Source organism: Alnus glutinosa, chromosome 11 (genome assembly GCF_958979055.1).
Source record: "Alnus glutinosa chromosome 11, dhAlnGlut1.1, whole genome shotgun sequence".
NCBI lineage: Eukaryota > Viridiplantae > Streptophyta > Magnoliopsida > Fagales > Betulaceae > Alnus > Alnus glutinosa.
Window position 1 is genome coordinate 1,039,207 of NC_084896.1, and position 22,475 is coordinate 1,061,681.

General features: G+C 37.1%; 2 protein-coding genes across 2 annotated transcripts; both read right to left on the reverse strand.

Annotated features, from left to right (window-relative positions):
* Positions 1-393: 393 nt before the first annotated feature.
* Positions 394-3,539, reverse strand: LOC133882134 (uncharacterized). Its single transcript, XM_062321243.1, has 6 exons — positions 3,480-3,539; positions 3,322-3,375; positions 3,224-3,250; positions 1,190-1,305; positions 975-1,099; positions 394-838 (listed from the first exon to the last, which is right to left on the reverse strand). Exons 4-6 carry the CDS (start codon positions 1,269-1,271, stop codon positions 617-619), a joined length of 429 nt encoding a protein of 142 aa, XP_062177227.1. The 5' UTR covers positions 1,272-1,305; positions 3,224-3,250; positions 3,322-3,375; positions 3,480-3,539; the 3' UTR covers positions 394-616.
* An 8,338-nt stretch (positions 3,540-11,877) lies between these two features.
* On the reverse strand, positions 11,878-21,067 carry LOC133882070 (phenylalanine--tRNA ligase alpha subunit, cytoplasmic). The gene is made up of 18 exons (XM_062321176.1): positions 20,787-21,067; positions 20,168-20,293; positions 19,798-19,887; positions 19,087-19,143; positions 17,980-18,035; positions 17,679-17,771; positions 16,897-16,987; positions 15,884-15,921; positions 15,743-15,781; positions 15,080-15,156; positions 14,868-14,952; positions 14,675-14,771; positions 13,915-14,011; positions 13,147-13,218; positions 12,844-12,910; positions 12,635-12,760; positions 12,416-12,470; positions 11,878-12,324 (listed from the first exon to the last, which is right to left on the reverse strand). Exons 1-18 carry the CDS (start codon positions 20,931-20,933, stop codon positions 12,274-12,276), a joined length of 1,464 nt encoding a protein of 487 aa, XP_062177160.1. The 5' UTR covers positions 20,934-21,067; the 3' UTR covers positions 11,878-12,273.
* Positions 21,068-22,475: the final 1,408 nt, after the last annotated feature.

Here is a 22,475-nt window from a genome sequence, read left to right on the forward strand (position 1 = left end):
AGGCTACTCAATTCAATTCTATACTAGATACTGCTTCATTAATTAGAAAATTACCTTGCTGATGAGTGGTTAGATGGACTGACATGAGACTTTGCATTTGAAATATGAAGAAAATTTGATGAAAAATGGCCCCAGTTCAGAGTACTAATCAAAATGGCGTTGTTGATGAGTGGTTTTAAAGGAGAAGAAGAAGAATAGAAGATACTACTATACTAGATAGGCTACTCAATTCTATACCAAAGGCAACACTCTACTAATACTGATACAACCATAGTTTGTGTGTGGACCTGTAGTTTGAACTCTATGCAAGTCACAAGGACCAAAAACAGAAACAGCATATGAAATCCACATGTCTAAAAGACGAAATTTCATGCAATTTAGCCACACATTCCGTACATTCTAAAGAGGAAAATTCATTCATACTTTGGTGGTATTTAAAATTTTGAATCAAATATATATGTTGCACTGAATTGCATCAAAAGACAGATTTCAAAGCAAGCACATAACGTGTACAACCATTACCTACAACTACAAGATTTCTAGAAATTGATGATCTCAGGGCATAAGAGTTGTTAATTCCAACATATAGCATGGACAATGAGACTTAAGCAGTTGCCTAAAGCTCCTGAGCCCCGGCTTCTGCGTACACAGGATGAAGCACATGACCATCCTTGGGCTCAATGTGTACCCATTTTCGTCCTGTTAGCTTGTTTCGTTCAAACTTCACACAGCCTTCTTTCAACGCATAAAGGGTGTGATCCTTACCAATTCCAACATAGTTTCCTGGATGGAAACGGGTGCCACGCTGCCGTACAATGATATTTCCAGGTATTACTCTCTGCAAAATAAACAAAAGAATCCCACCGTAAGTAAAGAAAAAGAATGATTCTGAAGGCCATTACTGTTCTTATCATTTTTCTTTTTTCTTTCTTATTATTGTTAATGTCTCTCTACATATAGCAACATTCAGTCACCTCTCCACCAAATTTCTTCACCCCAAGATTCTTAGGTTTTGAGTCCCGTCCATTCTTTGTAGATCCGGCAGCCTTTTTGGTGGCCCAACGCCTAAACATCATACTCAATCCATCTCCAGACACCTCTAAATTCAGCATGACAATGGAACATTAGTACCAATACTTTCAACAATTTACGAAAGTAGACTACCCAGCAAAGTAATGTGAAGTTGTACCACTAGCACTACTGTAAACAGGAGCATTTGTAACGAGCTCCCTGATGTTCACTCTTCTACATAAAGAAGCTGCAAAATTCATCCTTTTGATCTCAGAATGAGATGGAGCCCAAAATCTGAAACAAAAAATACCACATAACATGAAAAAACTGATGCTTGAACAATGAAAACTAGAGTAAGGCCGATGCATCCATGAAAACCAATCATCATTTTTCCCCTGTTGATGCTTTCTTCTCTTTTTCAAATTTGTATATATTTCTCTTATATAACCTTCTTAGGTAGTCATATATCATTGAACTAGACAACCAAACCAATGAATCAAAAGACAGGACAACCCCTACTAGCCCTCTATAATTTGACCTCAAATTCTCTTCTAATAATATTGGGTGAAACCCTCATAGAAATTGCTTAAACAAATATAATCTTTGCACTAAAATTCCATTTTGATTGTTTTTTTTTTTTTATTGATGAATAAGTTTTTCTTTTCAGTATCAACTGAACCACATACACACAATCAGCTAAACGCTGTAAAAAAAAGGCAACCAGGCCCCAACCAAAACAAAACCCCCACCCCAACCATGAAAAACCAATTACAATTTCATCTGCAGAAACTATCCAACTGCAGTAATTCTACAGAAAAATAAAACTAACAAACCAACCTATGCAAACCAACGCCAAACTTAGGCCTAATAACAATTAATAGAGAATCTCCTCCTTAATACTCCAGTTACAACACAACTCCATATTCTACGTAGTTCTCTTAAATCTTCCTTTCCCCAAGATTCTAGTGCGAATCTCCCAAAAAACACTACTCAATATTTTCTCTGTTTTTGGGTAACTGCCATGTTTAACCGCATTACGATTTCTCCAGATATGATACACTGAAGACCCCAGACCCAATCTACACAAACTTGTCATCAATGGCTTCCCTTTCCAAGTATCCACTCCCAACTGCACCACAACTTCCCAAGCAGTAGGAGGAGTAATATTGGACCTCCACATGACTTCCTTCCAAATTCTAGAACTAAAGCTATACTAGAAGAAAAGATGATCTCTGCTCTCCACTCCATTATGGCAGAAAACACAACTAATATCCCCTCCCTGTTGTATCCCCATGCAATCTGCCACCAATCCACACTAGGATTATTTCCCCGTATCTCCTCCCAAGTATCAGAACTAGTATATTTCTGCTTCCTAGAGATTAGCTACACAGGAGTGTCACAAGCACCAAGCTTTACCTTCGGGAACCTACCTTGAATCTCTACCAAAGTATAAGATCTAGCAGGCTTCCAATTCCAAGTGCCATTCTTCAGAACAGTAGATAGGCAAGCATCCAAATTAAGTGGGAAAAATAAACATAATAAACAGCAGCTAGAGCATACATTGATAAACATAAAATCAAAGAGCAGCTAGAGCATACACTGATAAACATAAAATCAAATCTTAAGATGTGTATTGAGAACTACTCAATCATTTAGATCTTCCAAACTTTCCTCAAGCATATCAAATATGATAGACTTATTTTCATTCAAGTTGAGCTAGCCATGATTAACATAAGGAAAACAAACCTCAACAATAATTTAATGACTCCAAACAAACTTCTACATATCAATCAAGATTCGCCCTTAAAAAATAGAACCCACTCTCAAATAACAATCCCGTACAATATCACACATTTTAACAGGGCATATAAACTATAAAGGGGAAAAACTCCATTTTTTTGAAACGTTATCAGGAAATCAAAAGTACGACCAAGTCCACTTCATTTCAACAACAGATATCAAATCCCAACTTCTCCACATTCCAAATCCAACCCACGACAAAACAATCTCTAAAAAAGTAAACTAAAACAAGAAAAATGAAATGTATAAGCAGATAAAATATAACCACATTGACAAAATCACACAGATCTAAACAAGTAAACAACTACTTCTAAAAGCAGAGCACCCCAAAGATCTGATTCCACCAAATATCACAGAAATCCAACTTTCACAATGCCAAAATAGATTGCTAAAGCGTGGGAAACAGACATACCTGGGAGAACTCGAGCACTCACAGATTCTGCAATGATAAGAAAAGTTTAGCCTTTTTCAACAATACACTCGGAAAGCATAGTGAAGCTCTGAAAATACCTAATTTCGGCGCCTTAGAACGAGACCCGCGATTCCGTAAAGCTCTGAAAACACCTTCAAACCCAAACAATGAAGTGAATGAACCACCAGAAAATACAACGAAAAAAAAAAATACAAAGACAAACAATGAAGATTGATGAGTCGAATTAAGAAATTACCAAAATGAAGAAAGAAGGGACTGAGGAAGGCAAGAGTGAGGGAGGGTGAAGAAGCTGAAGAGCGGCGCAGCCTCTGAAACCCTAACCCTAAGTGTGCTGTGTGCGCCGTGCGGGGGGGAGAACAGTGGGAGGCTGAAGAGAAAGAGAAAAATGAAGAGTCTAGAAGTGACTGCGGCGCTAGGGTTAAATGAAGGGAAAATGCTTATTGCACACCAATTATATACAACAATTACACAAATTTTACTCACGTGAGATAGGTACATATGATAAGTCCAGATATAAATTTGCAGGTTGGATTTTTTAAATACTCCAGACCCGCCCCGCCCCGCAAAAAATAAAAAATAAAACCGAAAGAAACTTAAGGGTGATTCTTAAGTATCAACTATTTACAATATTTTTTTTTTATTTTTTTTTTTAGAAAAAAAACTATTTACAATAATTACACCTTTAGATTTATTTTTTAATTTTTTTTCCCCTGCAGAGTAGGAAAGGGCATGAAGTTTTTAAAAAATCTAACCCACAAATTTATAACTGAGAACCGGCTGGGGGCGGGCACGGCGGTTTTTTGCTTGATTTTAATGTGGATTTTGGTGGGTTTTATGAGAATAATCAATAAACATTTCCATTGTTGCGTATGGTTTTGTTGTTAGGAACGGTTGAAGCATATCATATTATAATGAAAAATGTTATTTTTTTCCGTCTCTTATTTATCTCTATTCATATTTTTTTCTAATAAATTAAAGCTGACTAGTTTACCCAAGTCAAAATTCTAACAAGACACGGCCTAATATTATTATCCATGGAGAAAATCATGGTCTTAGACTAGATATAAATTGTCACCCTCCTCTTTTTCGTAATTTTTTCAATTATTTTGCAGTAAGTTTTATTCTATATTCTTTTTTATCTTTCGAATGTTGTCTTGTGAGAAAAATAGAAAGAATAAACGTCTAAGAAAATGAAAATGAATTTAAATTTTATTTTCCTCTACTATGGCATGTTATCGAGAATAAAGTAAAAAAAAAAAAACTTTTAGTTTTGACAATCTCCCTAAAGAATTTGGATCCTCTCCATTTGAAATGGAGAGAATCATGTAAAAATAAGGGTATAGTTATCTTTTCACATTTTGTAAAAATATAAAAAGACAACTATACCCTCATTATTTAACTAAATGGAGAAAATTTCTATTTGAAATGGAGAGGATCCTTGTCCCTCTCTAGAGGACAAAGTTTAAGTGATTCAATTTTTAAAAACTTAAAAGATTTGTTGGATGTGTATACACAAAACCCTGATAATTAACATGACATTAGTAATAATAGAGTCGAGTCGAGTCGAGTAGAAAAAAATAGTAATTGCTTGTGATATATATATATATATATAGAAATTTTCTGTAAATCATTTTGTAGGAAACTCCTATAGAAATTGTGAATGATATTGTAATGCCCCATATTTTATTAGACACAATATATTAATAATAATAATAATAATAATAATAATAATAATAATAATAAACTTATTAAGTAAGTAAGCAACAAGTTAAAAAAAAAAAAAAAAAAAAAAAAAAAAAAAAAAAAAAAACCAACTTACACGGCAAGTTGGTTCCTTCTTTTATTAATTTCTTCTTTTCTCTCTCTTTTCTTAAGTCTTCTTCCTGCTTCTTTTAGTTCTTCTTCCTTCTTTCTTCTTCTTTCTTTCTTCTCACATGAACACAGTGAGACAAAGAGAGTGGGAGCCGGAGATCGAGAGAGAGAAAGATGTCGAGAGAGGAGAGACAGAGATCGGAGGAAGGAGAAACCCGATCCACCATAGATCCGGTGGATCCGAGAGCTGGGACCCGGAGAAACAGGTAGCCGGAGAGGGAGAGAACCGGCGAGCTCATGACTCGGGGGCGTGACAGATATAATTGACACTTTAATGTGGACTAGATTAGTTTAAAAAATGCACACCGAAAAATAAGGTTGCTATATTCTTTTGGTTTCCGGGCATTATTACTAGATGACATTTGTAAACCTCCTTTCAATTAAAGCCTATTGGAAACTTTTTTTTTTTTTGAACAGATACTTCATGCTTTTATTCATTGAAAAAATCTCAAATAGAATTAGGATTTAGGGATTAATTCCCTAGTTACAATATGAGCGATACTCCGTGGAATATCCTTTAACCAAGTCTCATTTACATTACCAAAAGTTGCCTCACATGCCAGAACATGGACAGCCCCATTTTTACTTATATGAGCATAAACAAAGCTGGACTTTCTACACTGTTGCCTTTCTAAGGTAATGCTCTTTATAAAATGCCCTATTCTGGATAGGTGTGGGGGCTGTCAATCGATCTCCTTAATTACTGCTTGAGCATCACCTTCAAACACCACATCAAAGAAACCCACCTCTAAGCTGAATTGCATCGCATAAAGCGCTGTCATTGCCTCGATCTGCAGTTTGTGGGTCCACTCGTAGACTTCTTGTTAAACATTGAACTCCCAAAACAGCCCCATATACATCCCGAGCTACCAAGCCCACCCAACACGACTGTCCTTCTCATTAATGGATGCATCCCGGTTTATTTTCATGGTACCTAACGAAGGGGGTTGCCATAGTGGAGGCACCAGGATTTGGACACTGGGTACCAAATCGGCTGGATCTTGTTGAGCCTTGTTGCTGTTCAGAAATTCCTCCGAGGACAACACTGCCGAGTTGTAAACTTCATTTGGGTGAAGAAAGATGCCGTCAAATAACCATTTATTCCTACGGAGCCAAACTCCCCGAGCTACGACAGCAAAAGCTCCACCCTATCCTTCTCAAATTTCAACATTACGTACCTGAGCAATTGTTAGAAGTTGTTTCCGTCCCATATACATTTCTGAAAACTTGAAGCATCACCTCCCCACACATCACATGTACCTGGACAGTTCCATTCGACATGTACTGTGTCTTCCTCTTCCCTCCCACATATAGGATAAAGGGCTTCCTCTACCACCCGATTTTGAAGCAAATTCATCTTTGTGGGCAAAAGATTATTGCAAGCCCGCCAAAGAAAAACTTTAACCGGGTTAGAGATATGAAGGGACCAAAGGAATTTCCAGATTTCATTACCTGGACCTGTATGGGAACTTTGACCTCTACTGTTTGCTTGTAATTTGACCCCCAAGTTATAAGCATTACGAACTGAGAAAACACCATCTTTTGTGTCCTTCCAAGTGAGCCTGTCTGGGAAATAGAGGGGGCTTAATGGGAGGTTCAAAATCACCTCCACCTCAACCGAAGAAAAAATATTTCGAACCAAGGTAGAGTTCCAACAGCCCTGTTCCTTATCTATCAACATTTCTACCATTGAAGTGTCTGCCAAGTTGTTAATGGGAGTTTGTACAGCATGAGTTACAGGAGTTGGCAACCATCTATCTCCCCAAACTTTTATGCTTCGACCATCTCCCACCCTCCAAAGCAACCCTTCTTTCAACAATTCTCTAGCACCAAATATACTCCTCCAAAGAAAGGAAGGACGGTTCCCCAAATTCGAATCCAAAAAATCGAAATGAGGGAAGTACTTGGCCTTCAGTATTTGGGCAGTGATTGAAGAACGTTGGTTAAGGAGCCTCCATCCTAATTTAGCAAGAAGGGCTTTGTTGAAAAGTCTGAGATCTCTAAACCCAAGACCCCCCATAGCTTTGGACTTCCCTAGCTTCTCCCAGCTGCACCAATGGATTTTGGACAACTTTTCCATATGACCCCACCAAAAATTTTGCATCATCCGGTTTAGCTCCAAACATAGAGAGTTGGAAAGTTGAAAAACACTCATAGTGTATGTAGGAATGGCCTGAACAACAGCCTTCAATAAAATTTCCTTTTCGGCTTGGGATAGAAACTTGACCTTCCAATCTATTAGTTTTTTTCTGCACCCTCTCCACAATCTCTTTAAAAGCTTGACCTTTATTCTTGCCAATCCAAGCTAGAACACCCAAATAAGTATCTAGGCGACTGGCCTCCGAAATCCTAGAGAGCTGCACAATCTCCTGTTTTCGGGCTATGGAAGTGTTCCTGTTAAAGAATAGAGGAGTCTTTTGCAAGTTTAATTTCTGCCCTGATCCTGCCTCGTAGACTTCTAAGATTTTGATGAGCCTTCGCCATTCAACCGAGTTAGCCTTGCAAAAAAGCAAGCTATCATCTGCGAAAAACATGTGGCTTAAACGAGGCCCTCTTGGGGATGTTGGCACTCCTGTGACGAATCCCTTATTTTCAACTTTGAAAAGTAATGAGCTCAACGTCTCTACACACAATAGAAATAAATAAGGTGATATTGGGTCGCCCTATCGGAGTCCCCTCAAAGGATTGATGTTTCCCATTGGATTTCCATTTATAAGCACATAATAGGAGATCGATGACACACATGCCATAATGAGCTTGATCCAACTGTTAGCAAAACCCAACTTTTGCATGGCTGTCTCCAGAAACTTCATTCCACCTTGTCATACGCCTTGCTCATGTCCAGCTTTAGGCCCATGAATCCTGTTTTGTTCCACATGTGATTTTGCATGGAGTGTAGAGTCTCATAAGCGACAATGATGTTGTCTGTGATCAAATGCCTCGGGATGAAGGCACTCTGCATATATGATATAATTTTTGGAAGCACAAGCTTAAGGCGGTTTGCTAGAACTTTTGAAATGAGCTTGTAAATAACATTAAATCGACTGATGGGTCGGAAGTCCGACACACTAGTAGGAGATACAATTTTTGGCTCAAGAGCTATGTAAGTAGAATTTATTTTCACATCCATATCACCAGAATTTAGAAAATGTAGAATTGCATTACAAACCTCACCATGAATAGTGCCCCAATTATGTTGATAGAAACAAGCTGAAAACCCGTGTGGGCCCGGGGCCTTAGTTGGTGCCATTTGGTTAAGAGCACTGGTGATCTCCTCCACTGTGAATTCGGCCAGCAACCTGTTGTTCATCTCGGTAGTCACCTTGCATTCCAGCGTTTCCACACATGGTTCCATGTCCAAAGCATCCCATGTGAAAATAGTGAATAAAACCCATCTCAATGTCCTCCTGAGTTGTGCATTGAGTTCCATGCATGTCTTTGATCTCCACTATCTGATTCTGTCTATTTCTTTAATTGGCACACGTGAAAAATATTTGGTGTTTCGGTCTCCCTCTCTGAGCCATGATACTTTTGCACGCTGTTTCCATTTCATCTCCTCCTCTGCCATGAGGTCGTTCGGAGCTGCTTTAACAAGATCTTCTTCTTCAAACAACGCAGGAGGATCCTGAGCTAGAAGGACTTGGAGTTCAACTAGCTTGTTTTGCACCTGGACAACAGTTTCATTATTTTGTTTTCGGACCCAAACCTTAAGAGTCTTCCTGCACCCATTTAACTTTGACTAAAGTGTCCTCCATTTGTTTGTCTGGTTCGGAATAATCCTCCAAGCCTGTTTTATTAAATCCTTATGGTCCTTGTGCTTCAACCATCCTACTTCAAACCTAAACGTCCTGGATTTCTGCCATTTTATATCCTGTGACGTCGAGAGTGTGACCAACAGGGGGTTGTGATCCGAGCAATGTCTCGGCAACACTTCAACATTCACCACATTGAAAACCCGAGACCAATAATTATTTGCCAACACTCGGTCCAGTCTTTCACAATTAAAATCATTGCCGCTTTGATCATTGCTCCAAGTGAATTGAGGTCCATTGAACCCCAGATCATGCAATCCACTATCCTTTATTGCTCTTCGAAAAATCAGCCATCTGAGTGTTAGGTCTGGGAGGACCACTCAGTTTCTCCCCGTTCGAAAGGATTTCGTTAAAATCATCCAGGCATAATCACGGAATACGCGTTAAATGAGACAAGTGGCGAAGCAGGGCCCAAGCCTCATCCCTGTGAGCAGTCTCCGGGTGGCCATAAAAGCCAATCAGCATCCAGAACATCTCACCATCTCGGCGCTGGATAACAGCGTTAATATGCCGGCGACTGTAGTTTTGAATGTCCACATTGACCATAGAATGCTAGAGTAAAATCAGTCCCCCACTTCTGCCCTTACTGTCCACCATAAATTGATTAGAGAACCCCAATTTATTCTTTAAGAAATCTGCATTCTGACTCAATAGTTTGGTTTCCATAATGAAAACCAAATCAGGTTTCTTTGTTCTCACCAGGTGGGTGAGAGTACGAACTGCCCGAGGGTTCCCAAGCCCTCGATAGTTTCAACTAAGTAGAATCATTTGGATGGGTAAGGTTGTGCCACAACCTCTGCCTGTATCTTCAACGAGTACCTATGTCCTTCCACCGTTTTCCTATCTTTCTTAGAAGGATAATCATCCCCCCCATGAGCTGGAGACTTTCCCTTCTGCTTCCCTTCCATTGACCCATCTGGTATTGCCTGATTATTGCAAGCTTGAGACTGGCGAGCACGCTTCTTCCATCTTATATAAACACTCGGAGTAGAAAAGTTCTGTTTTACCTCTGTTTTGGGCAGTGCCTTGGGAGGCCCGGCACTGCCCAAAACTTTCGAACTAGAAGGTGAGTTGCCACTTTTAGAAATTGTTGTAGAGGAGTGCATCTGTGGGTGAATAACACATGGAAAATAATTTCCTATTACTAGATCTTTTGCTAAATCCACGAGACCTGCTTCAACTGATTCTCAAACCATGCAGCCTAATCCCGAGTCCCAGTGGCCCAAATATTTAGTGGGGTTTTTGCCACCTGTCTCCCCTTCCGTTACTTCATTGACACTTTCCATAGGGAGTGTATGTTTAAGGCAAGTGGCAGCAGTAGGGGACGTTTGGTTAAGGCACGTGGCAGCAGCTCTCCCTTTTTCATTACTATCATTATTTGCGAACAGATTGCGTGATCCTCGTTGCCCTTGACTTTTGGAAGTTTCTTTTTCGACTACTTTCCAAACTACAACCTTAAATTCTCCACCCCTAGCTTGCGCCTTCTTTCATTTATTACGCGATTCTTTCTTTACGTTACCACGCTAGTCGTCCCTCTTTAAACCTTGCCCATCAATATTGCTCTGTAACGTATGCATGGTTTCCATATTGGCCTTCTCTAGAATCAACAGCTTTGAATTCCGTAACGTATGCATGGTTTTTGCACCAGTCGACTCACCGACTTTTAACGACAGTGAGTCATCCTTCTGACTCGTTGCCGACTGCTTTCTGGTACAAGAACAAGCATCTTCTTCCATGCCCAACTGAATAGCATCATGTCTAGTTAGTTTGAAAACTCTCCCTGGACCTCTCTTCGTCGGGAAATTTACCCTCAGCCAATGCCTATAGGGAGCATCACCCCCTTTGATCCTAACTTCTTATCTCCCGTTTTGTCAAGCCAAATCTCCCATGATGAATAACTCCGCATTGGAAACAGAATTTCAGAAGCTTATCATATTTGAAGCCCACCCATGTAGATCCAATTCGGAGATGGAGCATACGACTGCGTGCCAATGGCCTGGAAATATCCAAACTAATTTTCAAACGGAGGTATTCCACCAAACCAGCTTCTTCATCATTGACATCCACCTCTTCCATCGTCCCCACAGATGAACCGATCTTCCATCCTATCTCCTTCCCCATGCAGGCTAGGAGAAGATTGTACAAGTTGATCAAGCCTATTGGAAACTAATTTTTTTTTTTTATAAGAGAAATATCATTAAAAAGTGCAAAGCGCAATCAAGTACATAGGAAGTATACAACAAAGGCATCTAAGAAGAAGAAGAAAACAAAACAAGAAAATCATTAAAACTAATCATTAAAGGCGCAAGGAATGCAGTCGTCTAAGAGAACAAAAAATGAAAGAAAAAGGAAACGAGTTCCTCAATGGTTCTTTCTTTGTCTTCGAAGTGTCTATCATTGCGTTCCCTCCACAAGCAGCACAAAAGGCAACAAGGAACCATCTTCCACATGACCGCACTCCGAGAGCGACCACCCGTCCACCAGCAAACAAATAAATCTACCACCCGAAGAGGCATAACCCAAGACAGACTAAAGCAACTAAGATTGCATTCCATGGAGCGCGGCAACCTCGCAATGGAAAAAAAGGTGATCCACAGACTCCTCATTCATTTTGCACATATAACATCTATCAATCACAATGACACGCTTCTTTCCTATTGGAAACTAATTGATCAAGTTGTCCTCACTAACCTTGTAACAAATGATATACAATTTTTTAATTATAAAATAGACCATCTATGGACCATATCTATAAATTTAGAGAATCCAACATGTAAATATCAAGACTTAATGCTTACGATGAAGCTATATCCCCCTTAACCTTTTTTTAATAGATTGTCTTGCAAAAAACAAATGTATAAGTTCTAAAGCCTTCACTTCCTCATAACTCAAGCAAATATATCAAAATAATTGATTTTTTTAAAAAAAGCAAATGGCATAATAGGACAATGATCAAATTCAAGCCTAAACTTTTTAAATTGGCAATATTTTGGAACATCACAAAGTAGAATACATAAAAATGCCGGAAATGGGATTATATTCTAAGGGACCTAACTTAAAGCAAGAGAGTAGTGCGGACAGTTTTTCTCCAACCTAGTCTATTAAACAGATATGTTCAAAATGCATGTAATTCTCATTTGCACTGTGCCTCACTAAAATCACAGCCTTTAACTAATGACTCCACTTGAAAACAAGAAGGTGTGTGAGAAAGAAAATGAATCAAATCAAGCTAACTCAATGATATAAAAGGCCTGGGCAGATTTTGTGCTGATGAACAAGTTTTTCTCCATGACTTAACTAAATGTCGACCATTTTGTAACAGAAATACATAGAAACATCACTTGATCAAACCCCTAGACCACATATAGGATTTATCTTGATGAGACCAAGATCCACCTGCGAAAAACAAGAGACAAATGAATGAACTAAATCCATTATTAAGATAATATGACCTCATAGCCAGAAGAGAGACAGCATATAGTAATACCTTGTGCCCGAATAGATCCCGGATGTTATTAATGCCATACAGGATCATAGTTGGTCTGGTTGATATAGAGAAAAAAAGGTCAATATTGTTTCAATATTGCATAAAAAGAGCTTGTTCTATACTTTCCCTGAATTCGTATTGAATTTTCATGCACATGATTCAAGATATTCTATTCAACAATTTTTACTCACTCTTTAATTAATAACAAATTTTTCTTACCTTTCAAGGGAAAGGCCCCATGCAATAACACGAACATCTTCTGGTAATCCCATAGGAAGCAGCATTTCAGGTCTAAACATGCCAGAGTTTCCAACCTCTACCCATTTCCCAAAGCCTTCGTGATAACTGGAAACAAAAAAGGATATTTTATGAATTTTCTCATAGCTAAAGATGAAATAGCCTTATTAGAGAAACTCATAATTCATTACCTGAAAATCTCCATGCTAGGTTCAGTATATGGATTATAAGCAGGCTTGAAACGCAGCTTGGACATGCCTGGACACAGGAGATGGGATTGAAAATGTCAGAATTTTCATTATATCAGTGCCCCCAACATCACAAATTCACAATACCCTTTTCGGTAGTTAATTATCCATGTCAACTATAAGCAGCAATAGTTTATATATGCAAGAAAACCACCTAGCTTCATTTTTTTTAGAAGAAAAAATCGGTGCTAATTATTCAACATTAAGTGCATAAATTGCATTTACAGCAAAACCTCAGTGAATTACCCAGACGAGAAAAGAAGTCATGCAGGACTCCCATCAAGTCACCAAGAGTAAGTCCTCGATCACATATCAGGCCTGAAATCAGAGTCGGAAGTCAAATAGGTAATTACTTCATGAAAAGCAAAATATCATAATTTCCATTAGGTTTTAAGTTAAAACTGACAGTGCAACGAGTCCAGACTGAGCTCTGACAGTCCTAACCTGAATACAGGAAGTTCTTCAGGTCAACATGAAAACCACCTAGTGCTCAGCCTGGAAAAGTTCCAACTTGAGCAGAAAAATTACCCAACCTGAGAAGCGACACCAAGCATTTTTTGCAATGTGTTCGCCACAAATAATTCCAGCCAAACATAAAAAAATAGAAAGTTTGGTTGGACCAAGTCCAGAATCCAGGTGTTGGGCCAAAAGTACAAGAAGGGTCATTTATTCAGATGCTATGAACCCTCAATCCAGTCTAGAGTTTCATGACTGACTAATCTGAAAACCCCTTCTATTGCAACAATAACATTGAGTTGGTTTTGGCTGGATCAGACATTGAGTTGATACTAACAGTTTCAGAATCAAGAAGGTCAGAACTTGTACAGATGCTTTGAACTCTCAATATAGGCTTGAAGTTGAAGTATTATGACAGACTGTGCCAACACAAAACAAATTAAAATCCTATTGAAGACCCAAGGACACCCCAACTCCAACCCCAAACCCAACCCCCAATATTTTTTAATTTTTTATATGATAGTTTACCCCATCACACATCTATCAGCTTGCCAATACCTTCGATCTGGTGGAACTCTGCAAGATGAGTTCGATCTACTGCTTCATTTCTAAAAACACGATCTATAGAGAAGTATCTTTTGGGAGTAAAAGGTTTCTGCACACATTCAAGAAAGAAAAACAATTACAAAAACAAATATCTATTGAAGCAGAAAACAATGGCTACTTAAACCGTTACCATTATTCTTTCGAGTAATGGCTAACACAGGATTCAAAATATAGACACTTTAATGTCAGGGAAAAAATAAAACATGTGGTGCTTATTGGGGTTTATATAATTGGCCACATACTAATTTAGGGTGTTGGAATAAGCCAAATCTCAACTCTAAAATATTAATGAAAGAAAAAGGAGGTAGACTCATAGCAAACAAGGAACCAAGGCTCTAGATGTGATACTTTTAGATGCAAAAGCAATTACCAATGCCAGTAAGGTACTGTTCGTATGGCTGCACTAAGGATGTGTTTGTTTCACCAGAAATAACATCGCGAGTGAAAAAATTCTCCTAAAAATATTTCTCAGTATTAAAACTAAAGATTTCAGGATTTGTATTCTTGCCTTGATTTTCCTTGAAACGAATACAGCCTAAGGGATTATAAAAGGGAAAACATATGCAACAAACAAATAAATAGCACATAAGAACTTCTTACCGCACCCCCCCCCCCCCCCTTTCTTTTTCTATTGATGTCAATTGAGTTTACGATCAAAGTAAATAGTAAATCAAGAGAACTTAGAAAGTCAAACATTTAAATGGTATTACACCTGGGCCAGCAAGTAAAGCATCTTGGATGAAACAGCAGTTGTGTGCGTTCGCAGAAGGTTTTTGTTTGCTTCTTCTCTGCTCCAATCATAGTCATATCTGCAAGAGTGGAAAAATAAAAGCTTCACTTGCATACTTGCTACAGAAATGAAGTGAGATTGAAAACAAATAAAAATATAAATGAAATTGTCATACCCCCTGGACCCATAACCACCAGACTCATGAACACGCTTCACCCTCTCAACATAATCTTCAGGCAGTTCCTTTGTGGTGGAAGGAGCTGCATGTGAATGACAAGTGATAATCAGAAGGAAACCAGATGTTTTTTTTAAAATAATAATAATAATAATAAATAAATGAATATTTGGAAATCGGATGTAGCAGTTCAAGAAATCAAGTCAACAAACCTTTCAGGTAGAATGTGTCATGTGCATCACGGGCAGGATGTTGTTGCGGCTGGAACAGGGTGTCAAAGTTCCAGAAGCTGCAAATGAAACAGAAACAGGTATAAGAGTGCATTGGCAAATTGGACCTTTCAAGTAAGGAAATGTAATAACTAGAAACCCAGGGAAGAAAATATGAGAAGAAAAATTTGGCAGAACATTAATTTCACCCCATAAGCATAGATTTTTTTTTTCTTTAAATAATAATAATAATTAAGTAATCTAAGTTCATTCTTCTGTTGAACACTAATTTCATTGGAACTTTTTAAGTGTGAGCCACCAGTCCAAAAAACTTCTAAAGAATATATATTGGGTCTTGTTACATTACTAAGAGAATATCTCTAAAATGAGGTTGTAAAGGCTTTTGAAAATTATGTTCAAACACAGTATGCACATTTAGGAATGTATCATACAGCATCTGGTGTACACCATCCACCGTTCAGAATTATACAAATATGTTTTGACAAAGAATTCATGTACCACCTCAGTCCTTGAGTTAACAAAAAATTCAACTTCAGAATGACCATATAAAGGTACAAGTGCGGAACCTCTTATGACAAGTGCAAATTAACAGTTTAATCATAGAGATAATATATGTTTGCAATGAGAGAAGGCAAAAACAGCTACCTGCTCTCAACAAATCTGTCTGTAGGCATCTCCTCAAACCTGCAGCCAATAGAATACGCAACAAAATAAAAATGACAACCCTAAAAACAGACATGATGCCAAAACACAAATGTGTGGGACATTACAAAAATCAGGTCTTACCCCATCTGAAGAAAAATCATCCTCAATTGATGTCGAACCTGAAAATTGGGAGCCATTCAATTGTATCATATGAATAATAACAATATCCTGACTTCCTGAGGTCAAAATTGAAAAGGAAAAGATCTAAAAGCCGGGTTCCTGGCTTTATTTTTCTTTGAAGGATAGCAGGTTAATTTATGAAATTGATGGTATTTTAAGGATACTTATGAATCATATACATGCTAGTTAGTAATAAATTCATAATCTAAGCATCATTGTGTGGTGTATGATTCCTCTGCTACCTATTATTGTGTTTGAATTAGTTTTAGCCATGTTTAAACCTCTTGATGCTTGTTAGTTTGCTTTCAAGCTAAAGGTCAATTAAAACATAAATAACTAAAGTTACCATCTTATCATTCCCTAATTTTTCAAGAACTGCAATGCTCCTTAAACAAATGTAGATAGTAGTTAATTCATACTCTAAACATCATTTCTGGAGTAACGCGTTTACTATCTATTATTGCTTCTGAATTAGTTTAAGATAAGTTTTTAAAACTCTAGGTGCCTTTTTTTTTTTTTATAAGAGAAAAACTCTTGGTGCTTGTTATAATATCTTTTAAACAAAACATTGATTAAGAAGTACATAAGAATATATATTTTTCAATTAACTAATTAACTTCATATCGTGCCCTGAAGCAGTGCTGTAAAAAGAATATCTGTCACCAAGTGATTTTTTTGCATCACTGATGCCACTTAATCAACCCACCAAAAACTCAAACCCACTGCTTTTTCCAAAGCATAATAAATAAACAAGAAACAATTACAAATTCAACCAAATCAAACACAAAACTTGAGGATGTAGCTATCTTCATCAACTTTGTTTTGATATTATTGTTCTCTCAAATTCTTTTACACGGTTCCCAGCAAATTGTCACTGTTGCCTCACAGGAAATGTATAATATTACCAATTTGGTATTTATTAGATTTGAATGGAAGGAAGAGAAGTATATATAAAAAGAAAAGCATATTCTTGCCTTGTTCAGTGGATGAAGATGACCACCTTCAATAGCAGCACCTTTTGCATTGAAGTTGTACTCTTTGAACTCTGAGTTCTTCCATTCGCCACTAAGTTGCACAAAACACCACAAAAAGATGTCACCAAGATAAAATGCATATGGCAAAAGAATACACACAACGTCCTAAAAATAGAAGGGCAGGAACCACTAGCAAGTTACATTCCCTGGTGTGATAATCTTTAACCTCAGAAGATAGACTTGCTCCCAGGGTGCAGAGTACATATGTAGTAAGATAGTAGTTACTTAACCCCCAACACACACACAAACAACAAGAAGAAAGAAACAGTAAGGTAGAATCCTGAACACATCATGCATGTAAGAACAGGTAAGACACGAATATCATAATAACCATATTAAACGGTGCCTTTATGTACATGACTAGCCTGAGAAATACGACAGAAAGAACAGAAACATTGTAAGAACAATTTCAAATTCAGATTTTCTTGCATTCCCACTACAAGTGGGGAATTGTCTATTTTCCTTGCAAGAAAAAAAAATGATATCATGCATCTGATTTTATATGCCAAAGCTGTTGATAACTGTTCAGACTTAGCCAGTACCGCCTAAAAGTTTTGGCCAGTTCAATGTTACATTAAACAGGGAGAAAGTCATGACACGACTTATGAGAAGGGCAATATAACTGCAGCAATAAATCCAGCCTTATAATTACCATTAATCTCTGCTAATTATCATTTATAATTCATACTTTTTTCCTTCTAAAATTCAAGCATATGTTATACCTCTGAAGCATCTCGCGAGTCAAATCAGCGGCAAATTTCTTTCTTTGTGGAGCATAATTAGGACCCTTTTTCACTGAGTAGCCATTCCATGTCCTAGAAAACAAGTAATTCAAAAATATAGACAATAAGTACATGCAAACTTCTTTAGCATGATAGTACAAGTAAAACCAACCTGAATATGGTTTAAGCTTACCGCCATGGATACTAAATGGTTAAACAAGAAAAGAAGAAAATAAAGCCCAAAACAAACCCCCCACCCCCAACAATGAAGAAACCAAAATTGGAAAAACATGATTATTACTGTGTGGCAATAAGCTTTCTTCCTTTGAGAGCCTTGATATCATCTTGGTCAATAACCTGGAATCACAGAAAGGAAAAAATTTCTGATGAGTAGTTTTCCCATTACACAAAAAGGAGAATGAACAAGAACCATCATATCATAGGAATGGACAGGAAGTGAAGGCCCTGTCAAGACCCATCTTGGGAAGGAAATATTCTTGCCAAGCCAACACAAACATGAGTTGGTAATGGCGCACACACAAACATACGAACTGAGACAGAGAGATCAAAATACCACAATACACTGCCTCTGATCTCAATTCTGCGTCAAATTAAAGAAGAGTAAGTTAACTATCAAAAACCCCCCACATCCAGCCATTTGTTTACTCGTGAAACCTGATGGTCCATCTTTTTGTAATAATGGTTAAATTCCACCACATCACATACACACACATCGCCATCTTTTTTTAACATTGAACCAAATGCCACCCCTTCTGATGAGGACCCACCACAATTTAAAAGGCTTTACAGTACACACAAAATTCCATCTCCACCCATACCACATTTACACATTGCAGAACCCATCATCTCAGTAGGGTTAATTACTGGATTGGTCTTTTCCTAACCATCACCATCACTAATTATATAATCCAGGGACGAAATAAAGGGATGATACATGCTCAGCTACAAGACTTAAAAAAGGGGGGGGGGGGACCATTAATAGGAGAATTATAAGCATAGATCAATTAAATGAGATGTGCACTTATATTTTTATGAGTATATTTAAACTGGCATAGCCCATACTTGAATTAATACTCTACTACATCCATTTTGCAATATTTGGCGAGATTCTTAATAGTGAATAACAAGCACAATACCACATTGTACTACCATACAACTAGCTCTTTTGGTCCTACCACACTTGTATACCCGAAACTTAACACGAAATCTAGTATAGGTTAACATTAGTGGTATTGATATTCATCTTAATTAAAGCAAGAAAATAATATTATTAGCATCCAAGAAGGAAAACAAAGTGTATCAATTGATCGAATTCTTTGTAGTGGATTCTTTTTGGATTCTTTTTCTTCTTTTTCAAAAAAAAAAAAAAAAAAAAAAAAGAATTCACCTGTCCATCTTTTATCTGTAGAAGTAAATCTTTGACCCTATCCTCCACATGTTCGACCTATAGAAAGAAATTAAATAAGTTAGCATCCTAAATAAACAAACTTCCGGGCACCCAAATTGAAAATTCAAAATAATTAGAATTTTTAAGCTTTTGAAGCAAAGGGAAGCCGGAAGTCCACCATCACATAACTTGTTTGCCCATTGAGTATACATTGGGTAGAGTACCTTGAATCTGAATATAATTTAGTTTTCATAACATGTCACACATATGACAATAGTAGCATAGGTTACATATGGACCTCTACCCTTTCTTCAAATATTTATAAGCATGATTATTATGCACAAGTGGGAGAAAAGGTGAAGTTATGAAAATTACAGCAAGGAGATTCAGGCATGATATGGTTGTATACTATTGCATCTGAATTGGACCAAAATGAGTCAGTGACTTATGACCAGTAGCTTTAGGAAGAAAAAAAAAACATATTGAGGAAATAGTGGAAAGGACACAAAGGAAGTCTACATAGTTACTCTAGAAAAATAAACTGTAAAATCCAAAAGGGCAATAAAATCTACAAAGGAAAAACCATGGGAGCTGCCTACAGAATTTAAATACAATCACTAGTCCTGGACTTTATAAGACAAATACAAAAAGCCCCCAAGGAACATAGCAAGTTTCCAAATTTAATTAACTCAAGCACTCCAAGTGTGATACCTTTCTGGATACTAGTTTTCCCATATCCACCCATTTATTCTTTGCCGCCTGGGCGCAACCTATTTTGAAAACCAATGGGTCGAGTTTTTTCTGCATCCACAAATCAGTTTCAAGAGAAGATCACCTACAAATAGCATATGAATCTTCACAAACAGAAATTATTACAGATAATAACAATCAACAAATGTTAACGAAGTGGTCTGATATTCACACTCCAATCTCAGGGCATCCTCCTTTTAAACTTCATTACAATGAAAAAATCGGTACATAGTGCCTATAAGCTCTAAACTTCCTTAAATGGGAGCACCTGTCAGAACATACATTACAATGACCGAGGCACTTCTAAGTACAAAATAAGAAGAGCACTCACTTGCAATTCTTCTCTCGGGATACCCCCCTCCGCAGGTATCGCAAAGAACAGCTGCCCCTCAGGTGATCCTGCAGCAGCGTACATATTCCCCTCATCGGTAAGGACCCACGTCTCCCTCTTAATGTCCTGCACGATTCCCAATCACAGAAGCAGTCAAATTTTATTTATATTCATGAAACCATGTGGAAAAATTTATAGCTGATAATATTGGACAACAAAAAGTAACCCAGCAAAGCACATGAAGGGCAGCTAAAACTAATAATTTCATAGCGTCATACCAGCTATTCAGACTATCTTACAGCACATCTATATGAAATTACTCTATATCATTCTCTCCCACATTAATTATGCTGACATATCGTATGAATTATTGACACAATGTACACGTTCATGACTTCATGTATTGGAATTGGAAAACCCATAAAAGGAACACATACACGAAAATTTTGAATTAAAATTGGGAGCCAAGAGGACTAAAAACAGAACACAGCCGTGTCTAAGATACAAATTCAGGCATTTCATTCATACTTTTTCATTCTCTCCCCTGAATACAAACAAAACAAACTCGAATCCATTGCATGCATCAATCGCATAGAAATGCAGAATAGCTTTTTAGCACCTGAGCATCGACGTATCGGAAACCGTGGAGGCTCTTGATGACATTGACGATGTCGTCGTGATTGAGTCCCTGTTTGGCTGCGAACTCGCCTGAGTCAGCGATTTCTTCGTTCTTCGCTAAGTAGCCGAGAATCACTTCCTCCGCCATCTCTGGTCCAGGATTCTCTGCGTTTCGCCGAATGGCACTCTTACCCTATATATTCGCCAAAAATTGGTCCGCTCTGAGGACTACGGAGCAGACAGCCGGGCAGTAGAGACGATTGCTGATTGGTGTTCGTGTGTATGAAAAGGTAGGGCAACTTCATAACGGGCCCAGCCCGAATCGGTCTATTTTTTTTTTTCCATCAAATTAGGAATTAACATATATTCTTCCGGACATTAATATTATTAATATATGCATATGATATATGTTATTTGCACAATAATATTAATGCGTTCCACAATAATATTAGAGATATGTTATTTGCATAATTTTTACACAACAATGCTGATGTGTCCAGCAATCTTTTTTTTTTTTATGAAAATGCTAGACATAACATTGTTGTGCAGCTAATATATCTCTATATTAATAGAGAAATTTTTTTCTCCAAAATTTAAAACGAAGTTTTTATTCTCGTTAAGTTTAATCTTATTTCAGAGCTGGATTGTTTTGAAAGTGTCTCGTTGTGCCAATTATCGAGCACATGTTTTAGCTAAATGGGTCACTTCTCATCTTGTATTTGAAAGCATTCTCATCTGATTTATAGCCTTTTTTTTCCTTACTAAATTAGGATGAAAAAAAAAAAAAAAAACATAAGATCAAGTTCTAACTAACGAGGAATGCTACATATCATCCCCTTGTCCTCTTTTTGTCATCCCAAAATTGATGTGACTCTTGAAATCACCATTGGATCAAAATCCAATAATGATCTATCATAAATTCAATGGTAATTTCAAGAGCCACATCAATTTTGGGAGGATAAAAGGAGGACAAGAGAATAATATGTAACATTCCTTCTAACTAAATGAGAAACGAGATGTAAGGGAAGATTTAAATCCAATAAAAAAAAATATCAATTAATTCGATGACTTAATCCACGTGCTTTAGGGAAGAGGATTTTTAATAGACTTTTGGTAGACAAAAAATTTAAGAAAAAACAAAGAAAAAGTTGTAAAATACAATGAAACAAAAAATTCTTATAAACACACTACCAATGTTTGTTAAATTTTTTGTTTTTGTTCTTAAAATAAATACATTAACAAACTAAAACATAAACACTTTAATAAACTTGTATTATTCCTATATTGTATAAATATTTTGACAAAATAGGTGATTAACTTTTGTTGAGGTCATATATAACATATTATTTGAAAAAAAATTAAATAAATAAATAAGTGTATGCTTAGCCACCCTTGTAGTGCTCTGGGTGATTGCACGGCCACCCGACTTTCCTTTTTAATTTTTTAATACAAGTAGAGCTTTACTTCTGTTTGAGTTTTTCAAAATAACAAACTGTGCTTCATAAAAAATAATGATAATAATAATAATTAAAAAAAAAAAAAAAAACATTTTCTCAACTGCAAACCCTACTGAAAATGCATTTTTCAAAACAGTTTTAATCAATCTAACACGCACTCGGGATTTAAAGAACCATTCTTTTTTGTAGAATAAATTTTTTATGAGATACGGAGCTACATTGACCTCTCTTTT